Source organism: Neovison vison, chromosome 1 (assembly GCF_020171115.1).
Source record: "Neovison vison isolate M4711 chromosome 1, ASM_NN_V1, whole genome shotgun sequence".
Taxonomy (NCBI): Eukaryota; Metazoa; Chordata; class Mammalia; order Carnivora; family Mustelidae; genus Neogale; species Neogale vison.
In genome coordinates this window covers 238115190-238142583 of record NC_058091.1, presented here as the reverse complement: position 1 = coordinate 238142583, position 27394 = coordinate 238115190, and the positions used below count along the sequence as shown (strand labels likewise).

General features: G+C 44.1%; 1 protein-coding gene and 1 pseudogene across 13 annotated transcripts in view; both read left to right on the top strand.

Annotated features, from left to right (window-relative positions):
* The window catches only part of LOC122890074 (protocadherin gamma-C4), a 165128-nt gene that overhangs the window by 28349 nt on the left and 109385 nt on the right, over positions 1 to 27394 (top strand). The window contains exons 1-2 of one of the 13 annotated variants that reach the window (XM_044225882.1): positions 529 to 3056; positions 6171 to 6463. The exons of 4 other annotated variants lie outside the window; for them this stretch is intronic. In XM_044225882.1, coding sequence (XP_044081817.1) covers positions 636 to 3056; positions 6171 to 6353 — 2604 coding nt within the window. In that variant the 5' untranslated portion in view covers positions 529 to 635 and the 3' untranslated portion in view covers positions 6354 to 6463. Of the gene's footprint in view, positions 1 to 418; positions 3057 to 6170; positions 8861 to 9504; positions 9873 to 11280; positions 13916 to 17618; positions 20313 to 22832; positions 23086 to 27394 lie in introns of those variants that run through there. 8 more of the 13 variants (XM_044225912.1, XM_044225903.1, XM_044225873.1 and 5 more) reach the window with 8 other exon arrangements.
* LOC122896538 lies at positions 23039 to 25824 on the top strand (annotated as a pseudogene).

Here is a 27394-nt window from a genome sequence, read left to right as displayed (position 1 = left end):
CAGAATTATTGAGTTAATTTTATTATACTCTGATGTAAACTGTTTCTATATAACGTTTTTCTTATATATATATACACACATACCTTTTCAAAATAAATCACACTTTTTTGCCTGTAAACACTGATTTCACTGGGTTCTATGAAGTCTGAGGCAGTACCCGACATCATTTCAAAGTTGAAATGCAAAACAAAAAAACTTTAAAAATTAGCTCGAATTAGTAAGCACCCATCATGAACATCGTTGCATTAATTCATCTTCTTTAAATATATTTTTAAATAATATCAAAGATATATAGATCAAAGAAATATAAATGGAAGGATTTTGAAGGATAGAACAACTTTCTGAAAAATCAGTTATTTTGCTTCAATATGGTGCAGTAACTTAGTAAGGACTCTGAGCGCCGCTGTTCACCAACCAGGGGGAAAATGGTGCGAGAGATCTGCCAGAACTACTGAGCTTTATAATACAAAGAAACACCAGATTGAGACAAACTCTCTTCCAAGATTCATCAAACTCAGGTCTCTTATACTAGATACTGCGCTTCTTTTACGAATACAAAAGATTCCACGCTGACACACTGGAATCCAGAAGCACAACAGGAGACAGCCCAGCGTCTAAACAAGATCAGCACAACAATGGCGGCTCCGCAGAGGGGTGGGGAATACAGAAGATTCATCCTGCTCTCCATCCTCCTGGGAACCCAGAAGGAAGCTTGGGCAGGACATATTCTCTACTCTGTGCCAGAGGAGACAGACAAAGGATCTTTTGTGGGTAATATCGCTAAGGATCTGGGTCTGGAGCCCGGGGAACTGGAGGAGCGTGGAGTCCGCATCGTCTCCAGAGGTAGGACGCAGCTTTTCGCTCTGAATCCGCGAAGTGGCAGCTTGATCACCGCGGACAGGATAGACCGGGAGGAGCTCTGTGCTCAGAGTGCGCGGTGCCTAGTGAACTTTAACATCCTGATGGATAAAATGGATCTGCACCCAGTAGAAGTGGAAATAATAGATGTTAATGACAACGCTCCCAGATTCTTGACAGAAGAAATGACTGTGAAAATAACGGAGAACACAGCTCCTGGGGTGCGGTTTCCGTTAAATGAGGCTCGGGATCCAGATGTGGGCACGAACTCTCTCCAGAGCTACCAGCTCAACCCCAATCATCACTTCTCCCTGGCAGTGCAGACTGGAGACGATGGAGGTAAATATCCAGAATTAGTGCTGGAAAGGGTGCTGGATCGAGAGGAAGAGGCGGTTCACCACCTACTCCTGACAGCCTCTGATGGTGGCGACCCACCCCGATCCCAGACCGCCCACATCCAAGTAACAGTGGTAGATGTGAACGATCACGCTCCAGTCTTCTCTTTGCCTCAGTACCAAGCAACTGTCCCCGAGAATGTGCCGGTGGGTACGAGATTGCTAATGGTGCATGCCGTTGACCTGGATGAGGGAGTCAATGGGGAAGTGACATATTCTTTCCGGAAAATAACTCAGAAGATTCTGCAGATATTCCAGCTGAACCCTCATACAGGAGAATTATCAACTTTAGAAGGCCTAGATTATGAAGAGTCCAGCTACTATGAAATGGAAGTTCAGGCTCAGGACGGTCCTGGTAGTATAACAAGGGCTAAAGTAATGATCACAATTTTAGATGTGAATGACAATGCCCCAGAAGTGACTGTAACATCTGTAAGCAACTCAGTCCCTGAAAACACTCCTCCTGGAACTGTAGTTGCTCTTTTCTACCTTCAAGATAGAGATTCCGGCAAGAATGGTGAGGTAACCTGCACTATTTCAGAAAATCTACCTTTTAAATTAGAAAGATCAATAGACAATTACTATAGGTTGATGACAGCGAAAAACCTAGACCGGGAAAAATGCTCTGTGTATAACATCACACTGATAGCCACAGATGGTGGAACCCCACCCTTGTCCTCAGAAACTCACATCTCCATGAACGTGGCAGATACCAACGACAATCCGCCTGCCTTCCCTCAGTCCTCCTATTCTATCTACATCCCTGAAAACAATCCCAGAGGTGCCTCCATCTTCTGTGTGACTGCATCCGACCCGGACAGCCAGGAGAATGCTCGAGTCACTTACTCCCTGTTTGAAGACACTCTCCAGGGGGCTTCCCTCTCCTCCTATGTGTCCATCAACTCTGACACAGGCATCCTGTATGCCTTGCACTCCTTCGACTATGAGCAGTTCCGTGACCTGCAGTTGAGCGTGACTGCGCAGGACAGCGGAGACCCACCACTCAGCAGCAATGTGTCCTTGAGTATATTCATTGTGGACCAGAACGACAACATACCAGAGATCCTGTACCCGGCTCTCCCCACTGACGGTTCCACAGGCGTGGAGCTGGCGCCCAGATCCGCAGAGCCCGGCTACCTGGTCACCAAGGTGGTGGCGGTGGACAGAGACTCTGGCCAGAACGCCTGGCTGTCCTACCGCCTGCTCAAGGCCAGCGAGCCAGGGCTCTTCGCGGTGGGGCTGCACACGGGCGAGGTGCGCACAGCGCGGGCCCTGCTGGACAGAGACGCGCTCAAGCAGAGCCTGGTGGTGGCGGTGCAGGATCACGGGCAGCCCCCTCTGTCGGCCACCGTCACGCTCACCGTGGCCGTGGCCGACAGCATCCCCGACGTCCTGGCGGACCTGGGCAGCATCGGGACCCCCGCCGACCCAGACGATGCGGACCTCACGCTCTATCTGGTGGTGGCGGTGGCGGCCGTCTCCTGCGTCTTCCTCGCCTTCGTCATCGTGCTGCTGGCGCTCAGGCTGAGGCGCTGGCACGCGTCGCGCGTGCTCCAGGCTTCAGGAGGCGGGCTGGTGGGCGTGCCGGCCTCGCACTTCGTGGGCGTGGACGGGGTGCGGGCTTTCCTGCAGACCTACTCGCAGGAGGTGTCCCTCACCGCGGACTCGCGCAAGAGTCACCTGATCTTCCCCCAGCCCAACTATGCGGATATGCTCCTCAGTTTGGAGAGCTGTGAGAAAAAAGATTCCTTATTAACCTCCACAGATTTTCGTGAATGTAAGGATGAAGCCGAAAATATTCAGGTGAGTTCACTAATTATTTTATATCCTCAAGAAATTATTTTGTGTAATTTTCTTGATTGTTTTGTGAAACAAGTGTTCTGAAGGTGTAGTGAAAAACCTTTAAAGAGGTAAACCAAGTTCAACGATTTATTTCAGTGGTGATACTTTAATACAGAATACTTGTTGGTATAGGTTTTGGTGTCCTTTCCATAGTGAAAACCTGTGGACAAGATTGTGAATAAGTGGACTACCACATTTTTATACCTTCCATCTATTTTCCACTCAGTGTTCTTAATTCATGTGTTCTATAAATGAGAATGAATTGTTATATCTTTCCCATTGCCCTAGGTTATCAAAGAGGTTACCCACTAGGTTATCCACCTCCACTCTGGTAACCATCAGTTTGTTCTTAATAGTTAAGAGTCCGTTTCTTGGGAGTACTTGGGTACCTCAGTGGGTACAGCAACCAACTGTTGGTCTCAATTCAGCTTCTTGATCTCAAGGTGGTTAGTTGAAGTCCTGCCCTGAGCTGGGCTTCATGTGGGCATGGATCCAACTTTAAAAAGAGAAAAGAGTCTGTTTCTTGGCTTGTTTCTCTCTTTTTCCTTGCTCATTTGTTCATTTCTTAAATTCACATATGAGTGATATCATATGGAATTTGTCTTTCTCTGATTTATTTCACCTAGTATTAAAAACTCTAGCTCCATCCATGTCATTGCAAATGGCAAGATTTCATTCTTTTTATGGCTGAATAATCACACATTTTCTTTATCCGTTCATTAGTCAATGGATACTTAGGCTGTTTCCATAATTTGGCTAGTTTAAATAATGATGCTATAAACATAGGGGTGGGTGTATCCCTTTAAATTAGTGTTTTTGGGGGCACCTGGGTGGCTCAGTGGGTTAAGCCGCTGCCTTTGGCTCAGGTCATGGTCTCAGGGTCCTGGGATCGAGCCCCACATCGGGCTCTCTGCTCAGCTGGGAGCCTGCTTCCTTCTCTCTCTCTCTGCCTGCCTCTCTGCCTGCTTGTGATCTCTCTCTGTCAAATAAATAAATAAAATCTTTTAAAAAAAATAGTGTTTTTGTATCTTGGTAAATACCTATTAGCACCATTACTGGACCATAGGATGGTTCCATTTTTAACTTTTTGAGGAGCCTCCATATTGTTTTCCACAGTGACTGCACCAGTTTACATTCCCACCAATAGCGTAAGAAGGCTGCTTTTTCTCCACATCCTCACCAACACTTGTCATTTCTTATGTTTTTTATTTTAGCCATTCTGACAGGTGGGAAGTGATATTTCACTTCCTGATGTATTTAAAGCGTAATAGTCTATTAAAGTTGGCTTCTACTAGAAGACTAGACTAATGCCTAACGATTGAAATCTGTGAGGCACCTGGGTGGCTCAGTCCCTTTGGCTCAGGTCATGATCTCAGAGTACTGGGATGGAGCCCTGAGTGGGGCCTCATGTTCAGCGGGGAGTCTGCTTTTCCCTCTCCCTCTGCCCCTGCCCTTCCACCTCCCCACCATGCTTTATTTCTCTCTTGCTTTTTCAAATAAATAAAATCTTAAAAGAATGAAATGTATGCTTCAAGCTTTGCTGAGATCTTATCAATGATATGCATCTAATGCAACAATAAAGGTTATTGTCTGAAACCAAAAAATATGACATAAAATATCATTTCAAGTGGCACTTGTGAAGTAAGCAGTTAGATGTTTTAAAACAAAACTCTATTGCACTATTTTAGTGGTACAGCCATGTGAAGTGTGTTTGTCTCTCCTAGTGGGAGATTGGGGATGCTTGCTTTATGAAATAACCAAATACTCAGATCCTAGACCAGAAAATGGTTCATTTTATTGGATCTGCTGAAAAATTTAGTTACTAATAACCCAGTCTGGGGTTAACTACTTTTATATTTGTTATATGACATTTCAGTGAAGGCCAGCATTTCAGTTGACTAGCAGCAGCTAGAAGTGGTTGATGACAAGTAATCTTGTTTACTTGGATTTACTTCTTTACTAGTAACTATGCAAAAATATTATTCCCCTTGTAACTTTGAAGATTTATGTTACATTTTGTAACTGGGAAAATAACTGTGCAATAGGAAGGAGGATGATAGGCTAAGTTTTCCTGGCTATGTTTACACTTTCCAGTTAAATAGAAGGATTTTTGGGGGGAACATAGCATTGGTGGTATTTTGGATAAAAGGGGATGTACAATAGTGTGGAAGTGGGTTTCATATATTTCATAGGGTTCAGATGTATAAAAAGCTTGGGGAAAAGACAATATTACTGACACTTTGTTGGGCAGAAATATGATTATCAGGTATTTTGATAAGGAGACTCCCCCAGCCAGATTCATTTGATACTTAAAAACATTTTTAAACAAAGGAGAGAAACAACTGTTAAACCCAGTATGCTATTGCGAATGAATATTCTAAGGACTGTTTCATCAACTGAGGTCATCATGGGATATTGTATTTAAGCACAAAAGTGAGAACCAGTACCTCATTGCAATAGATCAAGGTTAGCTACTTTGTGTTTGAAGGCAAAATATATCTCTCTGGTATCTTTGAAGGTTGATGTTATATTTTATAACCAGGAAAATAATTGTGCAATGCAAAGGAGAGGGAATAGGCTAAAGTTTTTTCCGGCTATCATTTCCTTCACTGATAGAAGTGTACATCAGATAATATTACTATAAAGAAATTATTGAAACTATTTTGAAATAAAGGTTTAGAGGTAAGTATAAATTGTGACCTTTTAAAGGCAATTTCAGCATTACTGATGCTTTCTGAAAAGTTGAAATGAATCAACATAGAGATACCCAAAAAGGAAAGAAATCAAGATAAAGAGAAACAAGGAAAGAAGAACAAAACTTTATTCATATACTGCTAATTGGTAAGTATTCAAAATTACTGTACTCTGAAATCCTTTAGACCTACTCTGTGTGATAGTCATCTATTAAAGTGTGGATTTGAAGATGGAGGAATAATTATGTCAACATATGGATTACCCTGAAAACCTAGGAATTTGGTATGTTTCTGTAGCTAAGAATATGAATCAATCGTCATTAAATATATAGATATATAAAAATAATTTGTACAGTAATGCTCAGGGTTGTCATTATTGTAGCTGGTTAAACTGAAGCAGCAGAGGCTGCAGTGTCCTAGTGCGGACTGTGGGCGCCGCTGTTGGCCAAAATGGAGAGCTTGGGCACTGGCGATCTCTTCGCGCAGCCGCAGCGCACTTTCCCTAGCCGACTCGTTAGCCCGAGCCTTTACACCACTTCCTCCTGTGGAAAAGAAGAAACCCTGACCCTCACACAGGACTTACAGGCCGTTCGGAGCTCTGGACGTCTGCAGCGCAGAGATTATTTGTGATCCGGCGTCTCCAGGCCGGTGAGCAACCTGAAGGGAGCAAGAGGGATGGGGAGCGGCGCTGCGGAGAGGGGCTGGGCTGAGAGGCGGCCGGTGCTCTTTCCCTTCCTGCTGTCTTTGTTCTGGCCGGCGCTGTCTGAGCAGATCCGCTACGGGATTCCCGAGGAAATGCCCGAGGGCTCGGTGGTGGGGAACCTCGCCAAGGATTTGGGACTGAGCGTGCATGAGTTACCGACTCGACAACTGCGCGTCAGTTCGGAGAAGGCTTACTTCACCGTGAGCGCCAAGAGCGGGGAGCTACTTGTGGGCAGCAGGCTAGACCGGGAGCAGATATGTGGGAAGAAGACAGCCTGTACTCTGGAATTTGAGGCTGTTGCTGAGAATCCGTTGAACTTTTATCACGTGAGTGTGGACATCGAAGATATTAATGACCATACCCCCAAGTTCACCCAAACTTCCTTTGACCTGCAAATAAGTGAGTCTACAAAGCTCGGGGCACGATTTATTTTAGGATCTGCCCATGATGCAGATATTGGTACCAACTCACTACAGAATTACCAGCTCAGCCCCAATGATCATTTCTCACTCGTGAATAAAGAAAAATTAGATGGCAGTAAATACCCTGAGCTGGTACTGAAGGTGCCTTTAGACCGGGAAGAGCAGAAATCCTACCAGTTGATCTTGACGGCATTGGACGGCGGGGATCCATCCCTTAGTAGTACTGCCCAGATACAGGTCCTAGTGACTGATGCCAATGATAACCCTCCAGTGTTTAGCCAAGAGCTATACAGGGTGGCTGTTCCGGAAAACGTTCTTCCGGGCACCCTTGTGCTTCGAGTGATGGCCACTGACCAGGATGAGGGTGTCAATGCCCAGATCACTTTCTCTTTCACGGAAGCAGGCCAGATCACCCAGTTTGACCTAAATTCTATTACGGGGGAAATTACTATTCTACATACGTTAGATTTTGAGGAGGTCAAAGAATATTCCATAGTTTTGGAAGCAAGGGATGGTGGAGGAATGATTGCCCAATGTACCGTGGAGATAGAGGTCCAAGACATAAATGACAATTTCCCAGAAATGGTATTCCAATCTCTGCGGGATATCGTTATGGAGGACACCAAGCTGGGAACACACGTTGCTTTGCTTAAAATCCGTGACAAGGATTCTGGACACAACGGAGAAGTTGTTTGTAAATTAGAAGGTGATGTTCCATTTAAAATAGTCTCTTCTTCGATAAACTCCTATAAATTAGTGACAGATGGAGTTCTAGACCGTGAGCAGACTCCTGAGTATAATGTCACTATCACAGCCACCGACAGGGGCAAGCCCCCCCTTTCCTCTAGCTCAAGCATCACCCTACACATTGGCGATATCAACGACAACGCGCCGGTTTTCCAACAGCCTTCGTATGTCGTTCATGTGGCAGAGAACAATCCTCCAGGCGCCTCGATTGCCCAAGTCAGCGCCTCCGACCCCGACCTGGGGCCCAACGGTCGCGTCTCCTACTCCATCGTCGCCAGCGACCTGGAGCCACGGGCGCTGGCGTCCTATGTGTCCGTGAGCGCGCAGAGCGGGGTGGTGTTCGCGCAGCGCGCCTTCGACCACGAGCAGCTGCGCGCCTTCGAGCTGACCTTGCAGGCGCGCGACCAGGGCTCGCCCGCGCTCAGCGCCAACGTGAGCCTGCGCGTGTTGGTGGGCGACCGCAACGACAACGCGCCGCGGGTGCTGTACCCGGCGCTGGGGCCCGACGGCTCGGCGCTGTTCGACACGGTGCCGCGCGCCGCGCAGCCCGGCTACCTGGTCACCAAGGTGGTGGCGGTGGACGCCGACTCGGGACACAATGCCTGGCTGTCGTACCACGTGCTGCAGGCCAGCGAGCCGGGACTCTTCAGCTTGGGGCTGCGCACGGGCGAGGTGCGCACGGCGCGTGCTTTGGGCGACCGGGACGCGGCCCGCCAGCGCCTGCTGGTCGCTGTGCGGGATGGGGGACAGCCGCCGCTCTCGGCCACGGCTACGCTGCTCCTGGTTTTCGCCGACAGCTTACAAGAGGTGCTGCCGGATGTCAGCGATCGCCCTGAGCCCTCTGATCCCCAGGCTGAGCTGCAGTTTTACCTGGTCGTAGCGTTGGCCTTGATCTCAGTACTTTTCCTCCTGGCTGTGACTCTGGCCATCGCCTTACACCTTCGTCGCTCCTCCAGCCTCACCACCTTGGGCTGCTTTCAGCCTGGTCTGTGTGTCAAGTCAGGACCTGTGGTCCCTCCCACCTACAGTGAAGGGACTTTGCCTTATTCCTACAATTTGTGCGTTGCCCACACTGGAAAGACGGAGTTTAATTTTCTAAAGTGCAACGAGCAGTTGAGTTCAGAACAAGACATACTTTGCGGGGATTCATCTGGGAACTTATTTCCACTTTGCAAATCCAGTGAGTCAACATCCCATCTGGTGAGTTTCTTTTAAGCATAACCTGCTTCTTATGATCTACCCAATTATTTATTTTTCATGGAAAAATATACACTTTGTAGATCTAAAAGTTTCTCTAAAAAGTAAAACTATCATGCCATTCTTCAAGGGAAGTTAAATTCGGAACAGTAATGTCTCTTTTAGGGATGCCTTGACAGGCTCAGATCTATGGAGCAGTGAGATTGTAATTTTATCTAGGAAGGGAATCAGTGTTATAGGCCATCTCCTAAAAGCTAATGAGATTTTTTTCTAAGTTTTTCTTCCTATTACCTAATATACTTTTTTAGCTGGATATAGTATAAATGTAAAAGTGGGCAATCATTTAAAAAACCTTTAAAACAAAAACAAAAAGCTAATATTAGATATTTTCATAACTGATTTTACCATTTTGTTTCTTCTATTTACTTCCTTTTGCTTCAAAGCCACCTAGAATAAAGTATCTTAACCTGGATTTTAATGTAGATGGCACATTCCAGTTGTATGCAATGAACTGTGTGGGTGTTTAAAAGCATTTTACTTACCAGTAAGACCAGTATGCTCACTAGAATACAAAAGCATTTTCTTTATCTTGCAGCATTGGTTTTTCACACATTCCTGTATAATTTTAAATTGTCTTTTTTTTGCAGCCCACATATAGCCAGAAGACTTCTAGGCATTCTGCTATCTCTAGGAGGAAAATGGAGTCTTGAATTCTTCAAGTTTTAGACAAAATTGCCAATCTGATGTACATACTAGTATATATACTATCATACTAGTATATGATATCTATATAGATATGATAATACATTTTTCATCTTTAGCTAGATGTGTTAGCAGATGCTCAGTCACTGACCACTTTACAAACTGAAGAAAAGAGACATAATTTTTTGTAGTGACACTTTTTGATTGCTTGATGATAATTATGTGTTCCCTCTTTGTGGTTCTCTTGATCAAAATACTACTTAAGGGGGCGCCTGGGTGGCTCAGTCAGTTAAGCATCTGATTCTTGGTTTTGACTCAGGTTATGATCTCAGGATCCTGAGATCGAGCTCCACACTCAGCAGAGATTCTCTATAGGAAAAAAAATACTAATTAAGGCAAAATTAACTTTAGAATACATGTGTTTTTCGCAAAGTTAATTGAGTCTGCTTTAAAATGCAATCATCTCTCATTTGTGGAACAGTAGGATGGAGATTTGCTTTTCATTTTGTATTCATTTGTATTTTTAAAAATATTTTCTATTCAAATAGAAAAAATACAGAATTTAAATGAAGTAGCAAATCAAGGTTGCGTGGGACACCTGGGTGACTCAGTTGGTTAAGGGTCTGCCTTCAACTCAGGTTGTGATCTCAGGGTCTTGGGATCAAACTGCACACTGGTCTCCATGCATATCAGGGAGTCTGCTTGTCCCTCTCCTTCCTCCTCTATTCCTCCAGCCACTCGCATTCTCTCTAAAATAAAATAAAATAAAATCTTAGAACAAAACAAAACAAGAGTGCCTGGCTGTCTCAGTTGGTAAAACATAGAATTCTGAATCTTGGGGCGCCTGGGTGGCTCAGTGGGTTAAGCTGCTGCCTTCGGCTCAGGTCATGATCTCAGGGACCTGTGATCGAGTCCCGCATCAGGCTCTCTGCTCAGCAGGGAGGCTGCTTCCCTCTCTCTCTCTCTGCCTGCCTCTCTGTCTACTTGTGATTTCTCTCTGTCAAATAAATAAATAAAATCTTTAAAAAAAAAAGAATTCTGGATCTCGGGGTTGTGAGTTTAAGCCCCGCCTGGGTATAGAGATTACTTAAATAAATAAGTGAAATAGCAAAATAATATAATCTCTGATGAAACTTAAAAGTGAAAGCATTAATCCTGTTAACATTTAACAATATTTGTCAACATATCAATATGTAATTAAAATCGCATTTTAAAAAGAAAATTTAAAAAAAGCAACAACTCTACTGAAGGCTTACTATAATGATTAATTGGTTTACATCAAATACAACACCTTCTGAGTGAATCATGTTCAGTAGTTCTACTTTAGTCTAAAAATGAATTTATTGCCAGTGACAACTAGAGGCCTTATTTATTCGATAACAGATTTACAATAAAGCTCAGTGAATAGTAAGAAATGAAATGTTAATGATTTACATTTTAAGAGTAAACATATTCCAGAAATTTGAGTAATATGAGACAATCCCATAAATCTTTGGGGATCATTTAATAATCCTTTGTAAAACTTTAACCCTACTTAATCCCATGCTTCTTGGCAACAACTTTTAAAATATGATTTCAGAGACAAATAAATTCAAAACATGCTATAAAAGGCAAGTATTTTTTTTCCTCCCTCAATAATCCAACATACACTAATACATATCTAAGTGGGTGCAGTAACTGCTTAGGACTCTAAGCGCCGCTGTTCACCTATTTGGAGATAAATGTAACCAAATGCCATCCGGTTACTAAAGGCTCAGATCTCGGAAAGACCGGCAGATCCCACAAACCAGCTGCAGGGCTGCAGCGGAACTCTGCCCTTACATCTGAGACACTCCAGTTTTCTGTAAGATGATCTCCACAGCTGCAGCAAAAAGGTAAACAAGACGCATATGCCCAATGAGGATGCTGAGTGGATTCAGTAGTGAAAGAACAATGGCCGCTCCAAAGAATTACCGGAAACGCGGCAGGCTGGTCCTGCTGTGCGTGTTCATGGGCACGCTGTGGGAAATCGGGAGAGGACAGATCCACTATTCGGTGCCAGAAGAGAGCGACAAAGGATCCTTTGTGGGTAATATCTCTAAGGACCTGAATCTGGAGTCACAAGAACTGGCGAAGCACGGAGTCCGCATCGTCTCCAGAGGTAGGACGCAGCTTTTTGCTCTGAACCGGAAAACTGGCAGCATGCTCACCGCGGGCAGGATAGATCGGGAGGAGCTTTGTGCTCAGAGCACACAGTGTCTAGTAAATATCAACATCCTGGCTGAGGGCAGAGGAAAACTTTTTGGGATAGAAGTAGAAATCACCGATATCAATGATAATAACCCAAAATTCCAGACTGAGAATCTGGAAATGAAAATTAATGAAATCGCTGCGCCTGGAACACGTTATCCTCTCCCAGAGGCTGTTGACCCCGACGTGGGCATGAATTCCCTACAGAGCTACCAGCTCAGTCCCAGTCACCACTTCTCCCTGGACGTGCAAACTGGAGATGACGGAACTCTACACCCAGAGCTGGTGCTGGAGCAGGCCCTGGACCGCGAGGAAGAGGCTGCTCACCACCTGGTCCTCATCGCCTCAGACGGCGGTGAGCCGCGTCGCTCCAGCACAGTGCACATCCACGTAACAGTGCTGGATACAAACGACAATGCCCCGGTTTTTGCTCTACCAATTTACCGAGTGCAAGTCCCAGAGAACGTACCCCCGGGCACCCGGCTGCTTACTGTGAGTGCTAGCGACCCGGATGAGGGAGCCAACGGAGAGGTAGTCTATAGATTCTGGAAAATTAGTGAAAAACAATCCCCATTATTCCAGCTTAATGAAAATACTGGGGAAATATCGACAGCAGAGAGTCTAGACTATGAAGAATGTGCATTTTATGAAATGGAAATACAAGCTGAAGATGTGGGGGCACTTTTGGGGAGGACCAAAGTGCTCATTTCAGTGGAAGATGTGAATGACAATAGACCGGAAGTGATCATTACCTCTCTGTTTAGCCCAGTCTTGGAAAATACTCTTCCTGGAACAGTGGTTGCCTTCTTGAATGTGCATGACCGAGATTCCGGGAAGAATGGTCAAGTTGTCTGTAACACACCTGATAATTTACCTTTTCAACTAGAAAAATCAATAGATAATTATTATAGATTGGTGACATATAACTATCTGGACCGAGAAAAAATCTCTATGTACAATATCACAGTGATGGCCTCAGATCTGGGCACTCCTTCTCTATCTACTGAAACTCATATCACCCTGTATGTGGCTGATATCAATGACAATCCACCCACTTTTCCTCACGTCTCCTATTCAGCCTATATCCCAGAGAACAACCCTAGAGGTGCCTCTGTCTTCACTGTGATGGCTCACGACCCCGACAGTGGCAAAAATGCCCAGGTGACTTACTCTGTGACCGAGGACATCATCATGGGGAGCCCTCTCTCCTCCTACGTCTCCATCAACTCAGACACAGGCATCCTATATGCTCTGTGCTCCTTTGACTATGAGCATATACGAGACTTGCAGTTACTGGTGACTGCTAGCGATGGCGGGGACCCTCCACTCAGCAGTAACGTATCACTGATCTTGTTTGTGCTGGATCAGAACGACAACACACCAGAAATTCTGTACCCCACCTTCCCCACTGATGGTTCCACAGGCGTGGAGCTGGCGCCCAGATCCGCAGAGCCCGGCTACCTGGTCACCAAGGTGGTGGCAGTGGACAGAGACTCTGGCCAGAACGCCTGGCTGTCCTACCGCCTGCTCAAGGCCAGCGAGCCAGGGCTCTTCGCGGTGGGGCTGCACACGGGCGAGGTGCGCACAGCGCGGGCCCTGCTGGACAGAGACGCGCTCAAGCAGAGCCTGGTGGTGGCGGTGCAGGATCACGGGCAGCCCCCTCTGTCGGCCACCGTCACGCTCACCGTGGCCGTGGCCGACAGCATCCCCGACGTCCTGGCGGACCTGGGCAGCATCGGGACCCCCGCCGACCCAGACGATGCGGACCTCACGCTCTATCTGGTGGTGGCGGTGGCGGCCGTCTCCTGCGTCTTCCTCGCCTTCGTCATCGTGCTGCTGGCGCTCAGGCTGAGGCGCTGGCACGCGTCGCGCGTGCTCCAGGCTTCAGGAGGCGGGCTGGTGGGCGTGCCGGCCTCGCACTTCGTGGGCGTGGACGGGGTGCGGGCTTTCCTGCAGACCTACTCGCACGAGGTGTCCCTCACCGCGGACTCGCGCAAGAGTCACCTGATCTTCCCCCAGCCCAACTACGTGGACACGCTAATCAGTCTGGAGAGCTGTGAGAAAAATGATTCCTTGTTAACATCGGTAGATTTTCCTCAATGTAAGGATGAAGCTGCTTCTGTTCAGGTGAGTTCAGTTCTTTGTTCACGTTTAATTCTGAGAGGAATTATATTTTTTATAAATTTATGTTTTAAAACACACATTGTGGAGATGGTTTAAAAAGGTTTTTAAAAGTGAAACACAAAGTTTTTGGTTTTAGTGCTGGTACTATAAAATTGAGCTCTAATCGTGATCATTTGCTTTCCAAAGACTTGGACAAGATTGTTTAAATGTCAACTCTCAATATTTTAACAGTTTTCCATTTGTGGAGCACCTGGCTGGCTCAGTCAATAAAGCATGGGATTTTTGATCTCAGAGTAGTGAATTCCACTTTGGGTGTAGAGATTACTTAAAAAAAAAAAAATATATATATATATATATATATATATATATATATATATATATCGATCTATCTATATAGATGCCTAAATGGCTCAGTCTGTTAAGTGTCTGCCTTCAGCTGGGTCATGATCCCAGCTTCCTGGAATCGAGTTTGGTTGGGGTTCCTTGCCCAGTGGGGAGCCTGATTCTCCCTCTGCCTGCTTTGCCTGCAGTTCCTCCCTGCTTGTGTTCCCTCTCTCTCTCTTTCTGACAAATAAATAAAATCTTTTAAATATATACAAAAAATTAGAGTACCTGGGTGGCTTGGTTGTTTGGCCTCTGACTCTTGGTTTCTGCTTGGGTAGTGATCTCAGGGGTTGTAAAGATCAAGCAGGGATGGGGCTCTTGGATCAGTGGAGACTCTGCTTGATGATTCTCTCCCTGTGCACCTCTCTCTGCTCATGCTCACACTCTTTTTCTCAAATAAATAATCTTTTTTTAAAAGAAGAAAAACATAATAATAAGTTTTTATTTTCCATATGTTACTATAATTATCACTTAATCACTCATTGACTTAAGAATTAGTTACCCTGGGGCACGTGGGTAGCTCAGTGGGTTAAAGCCTCTGCCTTTGGCTCAGGCCATGATCTCAGGGTCCTGTGATGGAGGCTACCACCAGGCTCTCTGCTCAGCGGGGAGGAGAGCCTGTTTCCTTTCCTCTCTCTCTGCGTGCCTCTCTGCCTACTTGTGATCTCTGTCTGTAAAATAAATAAATAAAAATCTTTTAAAAAAGAATTAGATACCCAACCACATATGGTAAGTTTGTTTTCTATTTGGGAAATAGATATTCCTAATTAGAGTTGAGATAAAAATAAATGAGACTTTTAAATCCTTGTATTATCTTAGTAAACGTAAAATACATCTTACAATTTTGGGATTCTTTTAGGGTTAGGGTCTTGAAGATGTGAAGTTTTCTAGGCTTTTGGAGATTTTTCACTTTAAACCCCTTTTATGAGCTTTGTATTTGCATCAGTACCCTTTAAAACTGTGATACTTCTTATTATATTTCAGAACATAAATACAGGGGCGGCTGGGTGGCTCAGTGGGTTAAAGCCTCTGCCTTCCGCTCAGGTCATGATCCCAGAGTCTGGGATCAAGCTCCACAGCAGGCTCTCTTCTCAGCAGGAAGCCTGCTTCCTCCTCTCTCTCTCTCTGCCTGCCTCTCTGCCTACTTGTAATCTCTGTCAAATAAATAAAATCTTAAAAAAAAAGAACATAAATACATTTGAAAGGGAACATAAATACATTTGAAACTTACCATAAGTTCAATTCTAAAGTCATTACTTCAGTATAACATAGATACATAGATAAGAAAGTAATGTGATCTACTGAAATATCCTTTTGTGACTGTGTATTGAAGAATAGAAAAACATTTCCCCAGTGACTTTTAAGAATGAATTAATATACTATATTGGTAGTAGGTGAAACTAGTTCCCTTATGTGTCAGTTGTCTCCAAGAGCTCATACTAAAGAAGACATAGAATCTAAAATCTAAAATTTCCATCACCCCCCCCAAAATACAGACAACAAGATCATATTTGAAATAAAATGTCATTTTGTAAAATACAAAAGATGTTTTCGGTAAGTTCCAATGAATTGTTCTGTTGAACAGCCATGTGAAATGTGCTGTGTTCACATGGAGAGAGAGTTTGAGAATGTTGATTTTAAAAAGTTTCATTTATAAATAGATTCTAAACAAGCTGATCAGTTTAATTAAAAATGATTCTATCTGGATTATATAACTTCTGTATTCCTTGTTATAGCATTTTAACAGTGCTAACTCTTGATTTGTTATTACATGAGAATGAAGAACACAATAAAGCATTTGTTAGTTATAAAATGTGCATTTCCCAAGGGCTCTGTAGTGTTTCCTCCTATTTTGTACATACTGTGGGTGGGATTTAACTTTATATTTTCTGTAGTGTTTGGATGCACAGACATTTGAGGGGAGAACTATATTATTCATACTTCACAATTTTTAAAAGTGTTTGGAAGCTTGTCCTGACAAAAGTACTTATTCAAAACATTCTCTGATTATTAAAAAAAAAACTTCAACACATGGAGTAAAATAGAACAAATGTCATTTTCCTGGGAAATTTATATGAATAAACTTACCATAAATTCAATTCTAAAGTCATTACTTCAGTATAACATAGATACATAGATAAGAAAGTAATGTGATCTACTGAAATATCCTTTTGTGACTGTGTATTGAAGAACAGAAAAACATTTCCCCAGCGACCTTTAAGAATGAATTAATATACTATATTGGGTATGACATAATCCAAGTAATTTTTAGACATGAAGAAGAAGGTAGAGTAAATCATCTCTTGGCTACATCATAGGGAGAGAGGTTTTTTTTTCTTTGAATGAATACTTCCTTAGATAGTCAAAAGAGTAAAGAGAAATTATTTAATACTTTTAAAAAAGATTTTATTTATTTATTTAACACAGAGAGAGAGAGAGAGAGAGAGAGATCACAAGTAGGCAGAGAGGCAGGCAGAGAGAGAGGAGGAAGCAGGCTCCCCGCCAAGCAGAGAGCCTGATTCAGGCCTCGATCTCAGGACCTGATCAGGACCTGAGCCGAAGGCAGAGGCTCAACCCACTGAGCCATCCAGGCGCCCCGAGAAATTATTTCTAAAAGAGAGTGTTAATATTATCAGAAGATGTTTGAGGATGTATGAAATTGCACAACTTTACAGAATAATTTCCAACAGTGTTAGTATTCTCTAATATATGTAACATGAAACCGCATCAATAATGTACAAATGTTGGGGGAAAACATTTTAGGTATCAATGAAAGAAGATTAAAATTGTTTCACATATTATATCTAATAAAATAATTCTGTGAAGTCAGTAGGTGATAAGCTCTCTGAAGTCAATACCTCTGTTTTTCTCATTTTTAAAAAAGATTTTATTTATTTATTTGACAGAGACAGATCACAAGTAGGCAGAGAGGCAGGCAGAGAGAGAGGAGGAAGCAGGCTCCCTGCTGAGCAGAGAGCCCGATGCGGGACTCGATCCCAGGACCCTGAGATCATGACCCGAGCCGAAGGCAGCGGCTTAACCCACTGAGCCACCCAGGCGCCCTGTTTTACTCATTTTTATATTGCTACTGACAAGGGCAATACTTAGCACAAGGCAACAGTTCAATGTATGTATGTAGTAGGGTGAAATGGATGGAGCAGTATCTGTAGGTTTCTATAAAAACTCAACATATTTCTAATAAATTGGAAACAAGAGAAAAAACACCTTTAAAAGGCTTTGTAATTTAAGATATTAAATATATTAATATAAAAACGTGGCTTGTTCAGTTATGCTCAGGGTTGTCATTATTGTAGCTGGTTAAACTGAAGCAGCAGAGGCTGCAGTGTCCTAGTGCGGACTGTGGGCGCCGCTGTTGGCCAAAATGGAGAGCTTGGGCACTGGCGATCTCTTCGCGCAGCCGCAGCGCACTTTCCCTAGCCGACTCGTTAGCCCGAGCCTTTACACCACTTCCTCCTGTGGAAAAGAAGAAACCCTGACCCTCACACAGGACTTACAGGCCGTTCGGAGCTCTGGACGTCTGCAGCGCAGAGATTATTTGTGATCCGGCGTCTCCAGGCCGGTGAGCAACCTGAAGGGAGCAAGAGGGATGGGGAGCGGCGCTGCGGAGAGGGGCTGGGCTGAGAGGCGGCCGGTGCTCTTTCCCTTCCTGCTGTCTTTGTTCTGGCCGGCGCTGTCTGAGCAGATCCGCTACGGGATTCCCGAGGAAATGCCCGAGGGCTCGGTGGTGGGGAACCTCGCCAAGGATTTGGGACTGAGCGTGCATGAGTTACCGACTCGACAACTGCGCGTCAGTTCGGAGAAGGCTTACTTCACCGTGAGCGCCAAGAGCGGGGAGCTACTTGTGGGCAGCAGGCTAGACCGGGAGCAGATATGTGGGAAGAAGACAGCCTGTACTCTGGAATTTGAGGCTGTTGCTGAGAATCCGTTGAACTTTTATCACGTGAGTGTGGACATCGAAGATATTAATGACCATACCCCCAAGTTCACCCAAACTTCCTTTGACCTGCAAATAAGTGAGTCTACTGTGCCAGGCACTCGGTTTATATTAGAAACAGCGGAAGATGCAGATATTGGCTTAAATGCCCTTCAGATTTATAAACTCTCTCATAGCCCTATTTTCTCATTGATAAGTAAGGAGAAACAAGATGGTAGTAAATACCCAGAACTGGCATTGGAGAAACGTTTAGACCGAGAACAACAGAGTTACTATCGTTTAGTCCTGACTGCCTTGGATGGTGGAGATCCGCCACTCAGCGGTACCATTGAGCTCCGGATCCAGGTCACTGATGCCAATGATAACTCCCCTGTATTCAAGCAGGACATATACAGAGTAAGCCTTCGAGAAAACGTGCCCCCAGGCACCGCAGTGATACAGGTGTCAGCCACTGACCAAGACGAGGGCATCAACTCTGAAATCACTTACTCGTTCTACAGGACCGGGCAAGTTTTCAGTCTGAATTCAAAGAGCGGGGAAATTACAACTCTAAAGATGCTGGATTTCGAAGAAGTCAAGGAATATTCTATAGTGGTGGAAGGGAGGGATGGTGGAGGACTGGCTGCACAATGTACAGTTGAAATTAACATTCAAGATGAAAATGATAACAGTCCAGAAATTACATTCCATTCTCTAGCGGAAATGATTCTGGAAAACGCACCGCCAGGAACACTAATTGCTTTGATCAAAATATATGACCGAGATTCCGGGGAAAATGGGGAGGTTAATTGTCGATTAGAGGGTGAAGTTCCTTTTCAGATAATCTCTTCATCCAGAAATTCATATAAGTTAGTAATAGACGGGGCTCTGGACCGAGAACAGACCCCAGAATACAATGTCACCATAACAGCCACTGACAGGGGCAGGCCGCCCCTCTCAGCGACCACAAGTGTCACTTTGATCATCACTGATGTCAATGACAACGCTCCAGTTTTTCACCAGGCCTCCTACGTGGTTCATGTGATGGAGAACAACTCTCCTGGAGCTTCTATTGCCCAAGTCAGCGCCTCCGACCCCGACCTGGGGCCCAACGGTCGCGTCTCCTACTCCATCGTCGCCAGCGACCTGGAGCCACGGGCGCTGGCGTCCTACGTGTCCGTGAGCGCGCAGAGCGGGGTGGTGTTCGCGCAGCGCGCCTTCGACCACGAGCAGCTGCGCGCCTTCGAGCTGACCTTGCAGGCGCGCGACCAGGGCTCGCCCGCGCTCAGCGCCAACGTGAGCCTGCGCGTGTTGGTGGGCGACCGCAACGACAACGCGCCGCGGGTGCTGTACCCGGCGCTGGGGCCCGACGGCTCGGCGCTGTTCGACACGGTGCCGCGCGCCGCGCAGCCCGGCTACCTGGTCACCAAGGTGGTGGCGGTGGACGCCGACTCGGGACACAATGCCTGGCTGTCGTACCACGTGCTGCAGGCCAGCGAGCCGGGACTCTTCAGCTTGGGGCTGCGCACGGGCGAGGTGCGCACGGCGCGTGCTTTGGGCGACCGGGACGCGGCCCGCCAGCGCCTGCTGGTCGCTGTGCGGGATGGGGGACAGCCGCCGCTCTCGGCCACTGCCACGCTGCTCCTGGTTTTCGCCGACAGCTTGCAGGAGGTGCTGCCGGATGTCAGCGACCGCCCTGAGCCCTCTGATCCCCAGGCGGAGCTGCAGTTTTACCTGGTGGTGGCTTTGGCCTTGATTTCTGTGTTGTTCCTCCTCGCGGTGATTCTGGCGGTTGCTCTGCGCCTGCGAAGCTCCTCCAGCTCTGCCTCCTGGGGCTGTTTTCAGCCTGGTCTGTGTGTCAAGTCAGGACCTGTGGTCCCTCCCAACTACAGTGAAGGGACTTTGCCTTATTCCTACAATTTGTGCGTTGCCCATACTGGAAAGACAGAGTTTAATTTTCTAAAGTGCAATGAGCAGTTGAGTTCAGGACAAGATATACTGCTTTGCGGTGACTCATCCGGGGCCTTATTTCCACTTTGTAATTCCAGTGAGTCGACTTCCCATCCTGAAACTCTAAAGCCGGTGAGTTCTATTTAAGTATCTACTTCTTTTCCTCATCTATCCATTTTTTCGTATTTATATGAAAATATATTTCATTTCTAAGAGTAATAAGTTGTCTTAAGGACATCATAGCCCATCAGAAAGCTATACTTCCATTTTTTAAGTAGAGTGGTGAGCCGGGAGTAGTTATGTCACATATAATAACATTATGACACCACGTTCAGGTTTATGAAGTAGTGAGTTTCCTCCTTGCTTCACATAAAAAGTATTATATCTGCTTCTTATATCTTTTTTCATAGTTAATGAAATTTACCCAGTTTGCCTCATTTAGAGTTTTTTTTACATGTAACTAAACATTAATGTAGGCAATCGTTTGTCATCCTTTAAAACAAAGAAACTGCTACTAGCCTTCTTTCTTCACTGATTTCAGTAGTAGAGTTTCCATCTTTTTAAATGTTTATTCCTCATGTCTAGTTCCTTGTATGTACTTAGTCATGACTATTTGAATACTTGAAAATTGTAAGAAAAACAGTGTGGAAGGGAGGAGAGGGGGAGAGAGACTCATTGAATTCATCAGAAGTTCCAATCATTATCTAAATTCCTTCAAATTTTTTTTTTAATTTGACAGAGAGAGATCACAAGTAGACAGAGAGGCAGGCAGAGAGAGAGGTAGAGGGAAGCAGGCTCCCTGCTGAGCAAAGAGCCCGATGCGGGACTCGATCCCAGGACCCTGAGATCATGACCTGAGCCGAAGGCAGCGGCTTAACCCACTGAGCCACCCAGGCGCCCCTAAATTCCTTCAAATTTTTTTGAATGCAAAATCCTTGTCTTCCTCCCATAGTTAATAGAAGACACTTGACACAAGAAAAGGAAATGCTATTGTTTCTATCACTTGCTGTCATTCCTTACCTGTATTTTTTGAAGAAAGAGGGGAAAGTCAATGGATTTTCTTATTGTTTGGAACTCTAAACATTAGTGATTAGAGGTTTGCTGATCATCCTTGTATCTATAGGAGGAAAGGAGAATCCTGAATTTTTTATTTTATGGCAAAAATTACTAATTTTATGCCCAAAAGTTTGCTATTTCTTAAGAATCAGCCTTTTGCTTGGTCTTCCTTGGTAACTGCTTCAGTAAATGGTATGTTTTCAAATTGCTGAAAGAATTTTTTTTAACATAAGTTTGTCCAGTGCAGGGCTTGAACTCATTACGCTGAGATCTAGAGTCACATGCTCACCTGATGGAGTCAGCCAGGTTCCCCTGAAAGAATTTATTGTAATGGTACTTTTTGTTTTTTAATGACAATAATTTGTTCTACATCTTGTATTCTTTTTCTGTAATTATCACAGAGGTTTAAGTGACCTTTACAATATGAAGTTTGACTACTTTAAAACTGCATAATTTCTTTATGGAAGGATTGAAATGGAAATGCTTTTCATTGTGTGTTTATTTCAATATTCCAAATGCCATAATCAGTTTATGCATTATATAGTCACATAGAAAATGTTAAAGAATTGAAATAACATTAAAGTGTAACATTCAAAAATATGCAACTTTAGGAAATGAATCCTTTCAAAATTAGCAATATTAGGTGAGAAAATCTATTACTGTTGCCTAATTAAAATTTTTTTGTGAATGAAATTTTAAGGACATCTTACTCCAGCAAATTTACTATCTGCATAAATTAACCTTATAAAATAATTTCAAAGTGAATAATCCATATATTCACTCAATGTAATTATGTAATATATATAATGTATAAAATTAAGAAAAATGTGAATGTATTTCCAAAGAGGATTATACATTGTAGTTACATCAGAAAATAATATAGAAAAGTTTTGAAACATTATAAAAAGGGAACTAGAATAATTTACATATGTAAATGGAGAGCAAAATTTTACCAGGAATAAGTTAATTTTATTAAGAAAAAATGGTGAGGGACATGTGGGTGGCTCAGTCAGTTAAGCATATGACTCTTGATCTCAGCTCATTTCTTGATCTCAGGGTGGTAAGTTCAAGCCTCACATTGAGCTCTGTGCTGGGTGTGGAGCCTACTTAAACAAAAGAAAAAGCGGGTGCCAGGGTGGCTCAGTGGGTTTAAAGCCTCTGCCTTGAGCTTGGGTCATGATCCCAGGGTCCTGGGATCGAGCCCTGTGTTGGGCTCTCTGCTCGGCGGGGAGCCTCCTTCTCCCTTTCTCTCTTTGCCTGTCCCTCTGCCTACTTGTATCTCTGTCAAATAAATAAAATCTTAAAAAGAAAAAGAAAAAAAATGTTAAATGTCAATTTAACAGTACACTTAATAGAAGTTTCATTCCACTTCATTTTCAACTAACACATCCAGCAATGGTTATTGCTTTTGAAATGAGAACGCAAGAAGCAGTGAGACGAGTCTTCATAAGTCATGGTTCAAAGAGTGTTATCTTTTTTAACCCTCTGTAATCAAGTATTATCTCAGTGGGTGTAGTGACAGATTAGGACTCTAAGGGCGCTGTTCGCCAGCTCTAAGAAAAGCTCAGTCAGCTCTCTATCTCATCCCAACATTAGGATCTGCAACTTCACAAAGCCTCACAGATCCCACAAACTGCAGCAAAAGCTGCCTCAAAACTCACCCTCTAAACCTGGGGCACCTCGGTTTCTCCTAAGGAAAAAGATCATCATAATTTGCTGGAGGAAAAAAAGAACCTAAGGAGTCAATTTGCATAGAAAGCATCCTGGAAAAAAAATAAATATCCGCAGCGAAGCAACGATAGCCATTCCATGGAACCTCGCACTGCGAAGGACTGGTTCTGCTGTTCCTTTTCCTGGGCAGGCTATACGAGCCCGGGGCCAGCCAGATACACTGTTCCCTATTTGTTGCCTGAAGAGACAGAGAAGGACTGTATGTGGGAGAATATCTATCTCCAAGGACCTGTGGCTGGAGCCCAGGGAGCTGGCAGAGGGCGGAGGCCGCATCGTCTCCAAAGGTAAGACACAGCTTTTTGCTCTAAACCCACTAAGTGGTAGTTTGGTCACCAAGGACAGTATAGACCGAGAGGAGCTCTGTGCTCAGAGCACACAGTGTCTCTTTAAATTTGAAGTCCTGTTGAATGGAAGTAGAAGTAACTGATATAAATGACAGTGCTCCAGAATTCCACACTGAGAATCCGGAAGTTAAAAGTAATGAAATCGCTGCGCCTGGAACACATTATCTGCTCCCAGACACTGTTGACCCCATCGTGGGCATGAATTCCCTGCATAGCTACCAGCTTAGCCCCAATCACCACTTCTCTCTGGAAGTGCAAACTGGAGATGACGGAACTCTACACCCAGAGCTGGTGCTGGAGCAGGCCCTGGACCATGAGGAAGAGGCTGCTCACCACCTGGTCCTCATCGCCTTAGATGGCGGTGATTTGCATCACTCCAGCACAGTGCACATCCACAGTGCTGGATGGACAGTGCTGGATACAAACGACAATGCCCTGGTTTTTGCTCTACTGATTTACCGAGTGCAAGTCCCAGAGAACGTGCCCCTGGGCACCCGGCTGCTTACTGCGAGCGCTAGCGACCCAGATGAGGGAGCCAACGGAGAGGTAGCCTATAGATTCTGGAAAAATAGTGAAGAATAATCCCCATTATTCCAGCTTAATGAAAATACTGGGGAAATATTGACAGCAGAGAGTCTAGACTATGAAGAATGTGCATTTTATGAAATGGAAATACAAGCTGAAGATGTGGGGGCACTTTTGGGGAGGACCAAGTGCTCATTTCAGTGGAAGATGTGAATGACAATAGACCGGAAGTGATCATTGCCTCTCTGTTTAACCCAGTCTTGGAAAATACTCTTCCTGGAACGGTAGTTGCCTTCTTGAATGTGCATGACCGAGATTCTGGGAAGAATGGTCAAGTTGTCTTTAACACACCTCATAATTTACCTTTTCAATTAGAAAAATCAGTAGGTCACCTGGGTGGCTCAGTGGGTTAAAGCCTCTGCCTTCGGCTCAGGTCATGATCCCAGGGTCCTGGGATCAAGCCCTGCATCGGGCTCTCTGCTCAGCGGGGAGCCTGCTTCCTCCTCTCTCTCTGCCAGCCTGTCTGCCTACTTGTGATCTCTGTCTGTCAAATAAATGAATAAAATCTTAAAAAAAAAAGAAAAGAAAAATCAGTAGGTAATTATTAGAGTTGTTGACAGTCCAAATTCTCGACAGAGAAGAAAACCTCTGAATATAACGTCACAGTGACAGCAACAGAGGAATGCACCCCCACACACAGAAATTTACATCAACCTACACCAGAGACATCAATAATAACCCAGCTTCTCTGGAAAAGTCCTACTCAGTCTGCCTCCCTGAGAACAATCACAGAGGCATCCCCATCTTCTTAGTGTCAGTCCATGACCCCAAGAGAGACTAGAACACCCAGGTATTGTTTACACCTTGGTTGAAGACACTGTCCAAGGGTTGCCTCTTTCCTATGTCTCCATCAACTTTGACACTGGCGTGGTATACATGCTGTGCTCTAGATAGTTTGAGCTCAACTTTGAGCAGTTTCATGATCTTCGTATGCAGATGAGGGCTAGTGGCAGTGGGAACTAACCATGTCGCAACAACGTGTCGCTAACTTGTTTGGGCTGGACCAGAAGAACAGTGCATTAGAAATCCTGTACCCCACTCTCCCCCACTGATGTTTCCATTGGTGTGCACTCCACAGAGCCTGGCTACTTGGTAACCAAGCCGGTAGCTATAGACACTCAGGTCAGAATACCTGGCTGTCCTACTACCTGCTCAAGGCCAGTGAGCCTGGGCCCTTCTCAGTGCAGGCCCTGCAGACACAGACATGCTCCAGCAGAGCCTGGTGATGGTGGTGGTCCAGGACCACCTCTCTTGTCCACTGTCACACTCACCATGGCCTTGGCTGACAGCATTCCAGATGTGCTGGCTGACTTCAACAGTCTGGAGGTCCCCACATACCCAGAGACCTCAGACCTCACCTTAGACTTAGTGGTAGCAGTAACTACAGTCTTCTGCATCTTCCTCACCTTTGTCATTGTGTTGCTGGTGCTCATGTTATGGTGCTGGCACACCTCACATCTACTCCAGGCTGTGGGGGTTGGATTAGCTGGTGTGCCTACTTCTCACTCGGTGGGCGTTATGGGGTGGTGTTTTTTCTGCAGTCTTCTTCCCAGGAAACCTCACCCATGACTGACTTCTTGGAGAGTAGTGTGATCTTTCCCCAGCCCAACTATGACAACATGCTGATTAGCCAGGAGCACTGTCAGAAAGATGACCCTTTGTGTGTTTAAGATGATTCTAGGTTTCCTATAGAAAACACCTCTTTGGTTCCAGTGAGTTCCATTTTTCCTTTATTTTCTATTATAATTGTTTTTTTTTTCTCTAAGGTTTGCACTTAAGGTATGATACGCTGATGGTAACATATTTCACACCATTCAAGTTTTCACTTGGCCTAATTTTTGCTCTAACATATATAGGAGGCATTTATTGGTTACATAACTGATAAAATTTTCACTTTCTCTTAATTAAATTAACCTAGGGTCAATGGAAATCATGGGGCTGGTCTCATTATTGGTCATTGATATGGACTATTTGGGTGTGTTTGCTTGGTTGGTTATCAGTTCACCACTAATTCTTAGGGGTGGTTTTCCATTCCTGAAACATTATTGTTGTTATGATCTATGGCCCCATTGTGAATTTCTTACATATCTTTGAACTTCTTACATACTGCTGAAACATAACTACATCTGATACAGATTTTGTAAGGTAAATTAATGATAAAACACATCTGTTCTTCCTGAAGAAACTAAAAGCCCAGACTTTTCTGCTTCTGCTTTCCTGCTTCTATGATAGGACAATACCCATTTGAAGTTATGGTTTTCAGATCACATGTTTGTAGAGATAGTTTGAATTTAAAGATCACTTTTGAGGAAGAATGACACTTCACCTAGAGGGGTTTCTGAGAATGAACACCGAGAGAGGACAAAACGAGGGAGATAAACATTATTCCTCAACTGTCTGTTATTTATGGCTCAATTCTCCAATCTACAGGCTCAAAATAAATCTGGGTAAAAGAGACAAGTTAGGAAAATATTCCCAGGAACTGCTGGAGAAGTTTCTAAAAATATTTTACTGACTTTTAGCTATAAGAAAAACTTTTATTTTATTTTATTTTAAACAAAGCATCTTTTCAAGTAAAAATGACATTCTCAGAGACTTTATTTTTTTATTATTTAGTTTTTGAGAGAGAGAGTGAAGGGGGAAGGACAAAGGGGGGTAGAGAATCTTAAGCAGACTCTGTGCTCAGTGGAGAGCCTGAAGAGGGGCTGGATATCATGATGCTGAGATCATGACCTGAGCCTGGAGGCTTAACTGACTAAGCCACCCAGGCACCACTCTAGGAGACTTTAAAAATGAGCTTTGAAGTCGATTCAAACTTCTATTCTAAATGCGCTGGTTATAGGGTTAGCAGGTCTGGAAAGCCATTATGACATACAGACATTATAATTATTTCAAATTCTCTATTTCTAAGCTACTAAGAAAAAAATTAAAGCATCCTTCAGGGTCATATTTTTAAATGTGCAACAGGGAAACTGTTACTTGAAGTTTCTGTCCTGGGAAGTAACCATTGGTACTTGGTATTCAAAAATACTAAATATGCATTAATTTGGGAAAAAATAGCATAGATATTGATGAAGGCTAGTATATAATGATAGCTTACTACTGTTCTCTACCATTAATAATATCGTTTGCAAGCACACTGCGTGGATAACTGGGCAGAGTGGGGAAAATGTTGAATTCTACTTTTCTCAAACAAGATAGGACTTCTACATTGGTAACATTTTATTAACATTTAAATTGGTAACATTTATCTTAATGTTTCATCTTAAGAGAAGAGTTAAAATATCTTGGATATGCTTCAAAATAATGAGGGAGTACAATATATATCGAATGAAGATGGACTTGTGTTGATCATTAATGCCATTGGGTGAGGATTATATGATGATTCAATAATAATACTCTCTGCTTTTGTATAAGTTTGAAATTTTTCTGTAATGAATTTCTTTAAAACACTAAGTACATACAACTGCAATACTTTAGAAAAACTAAAATTTTGGG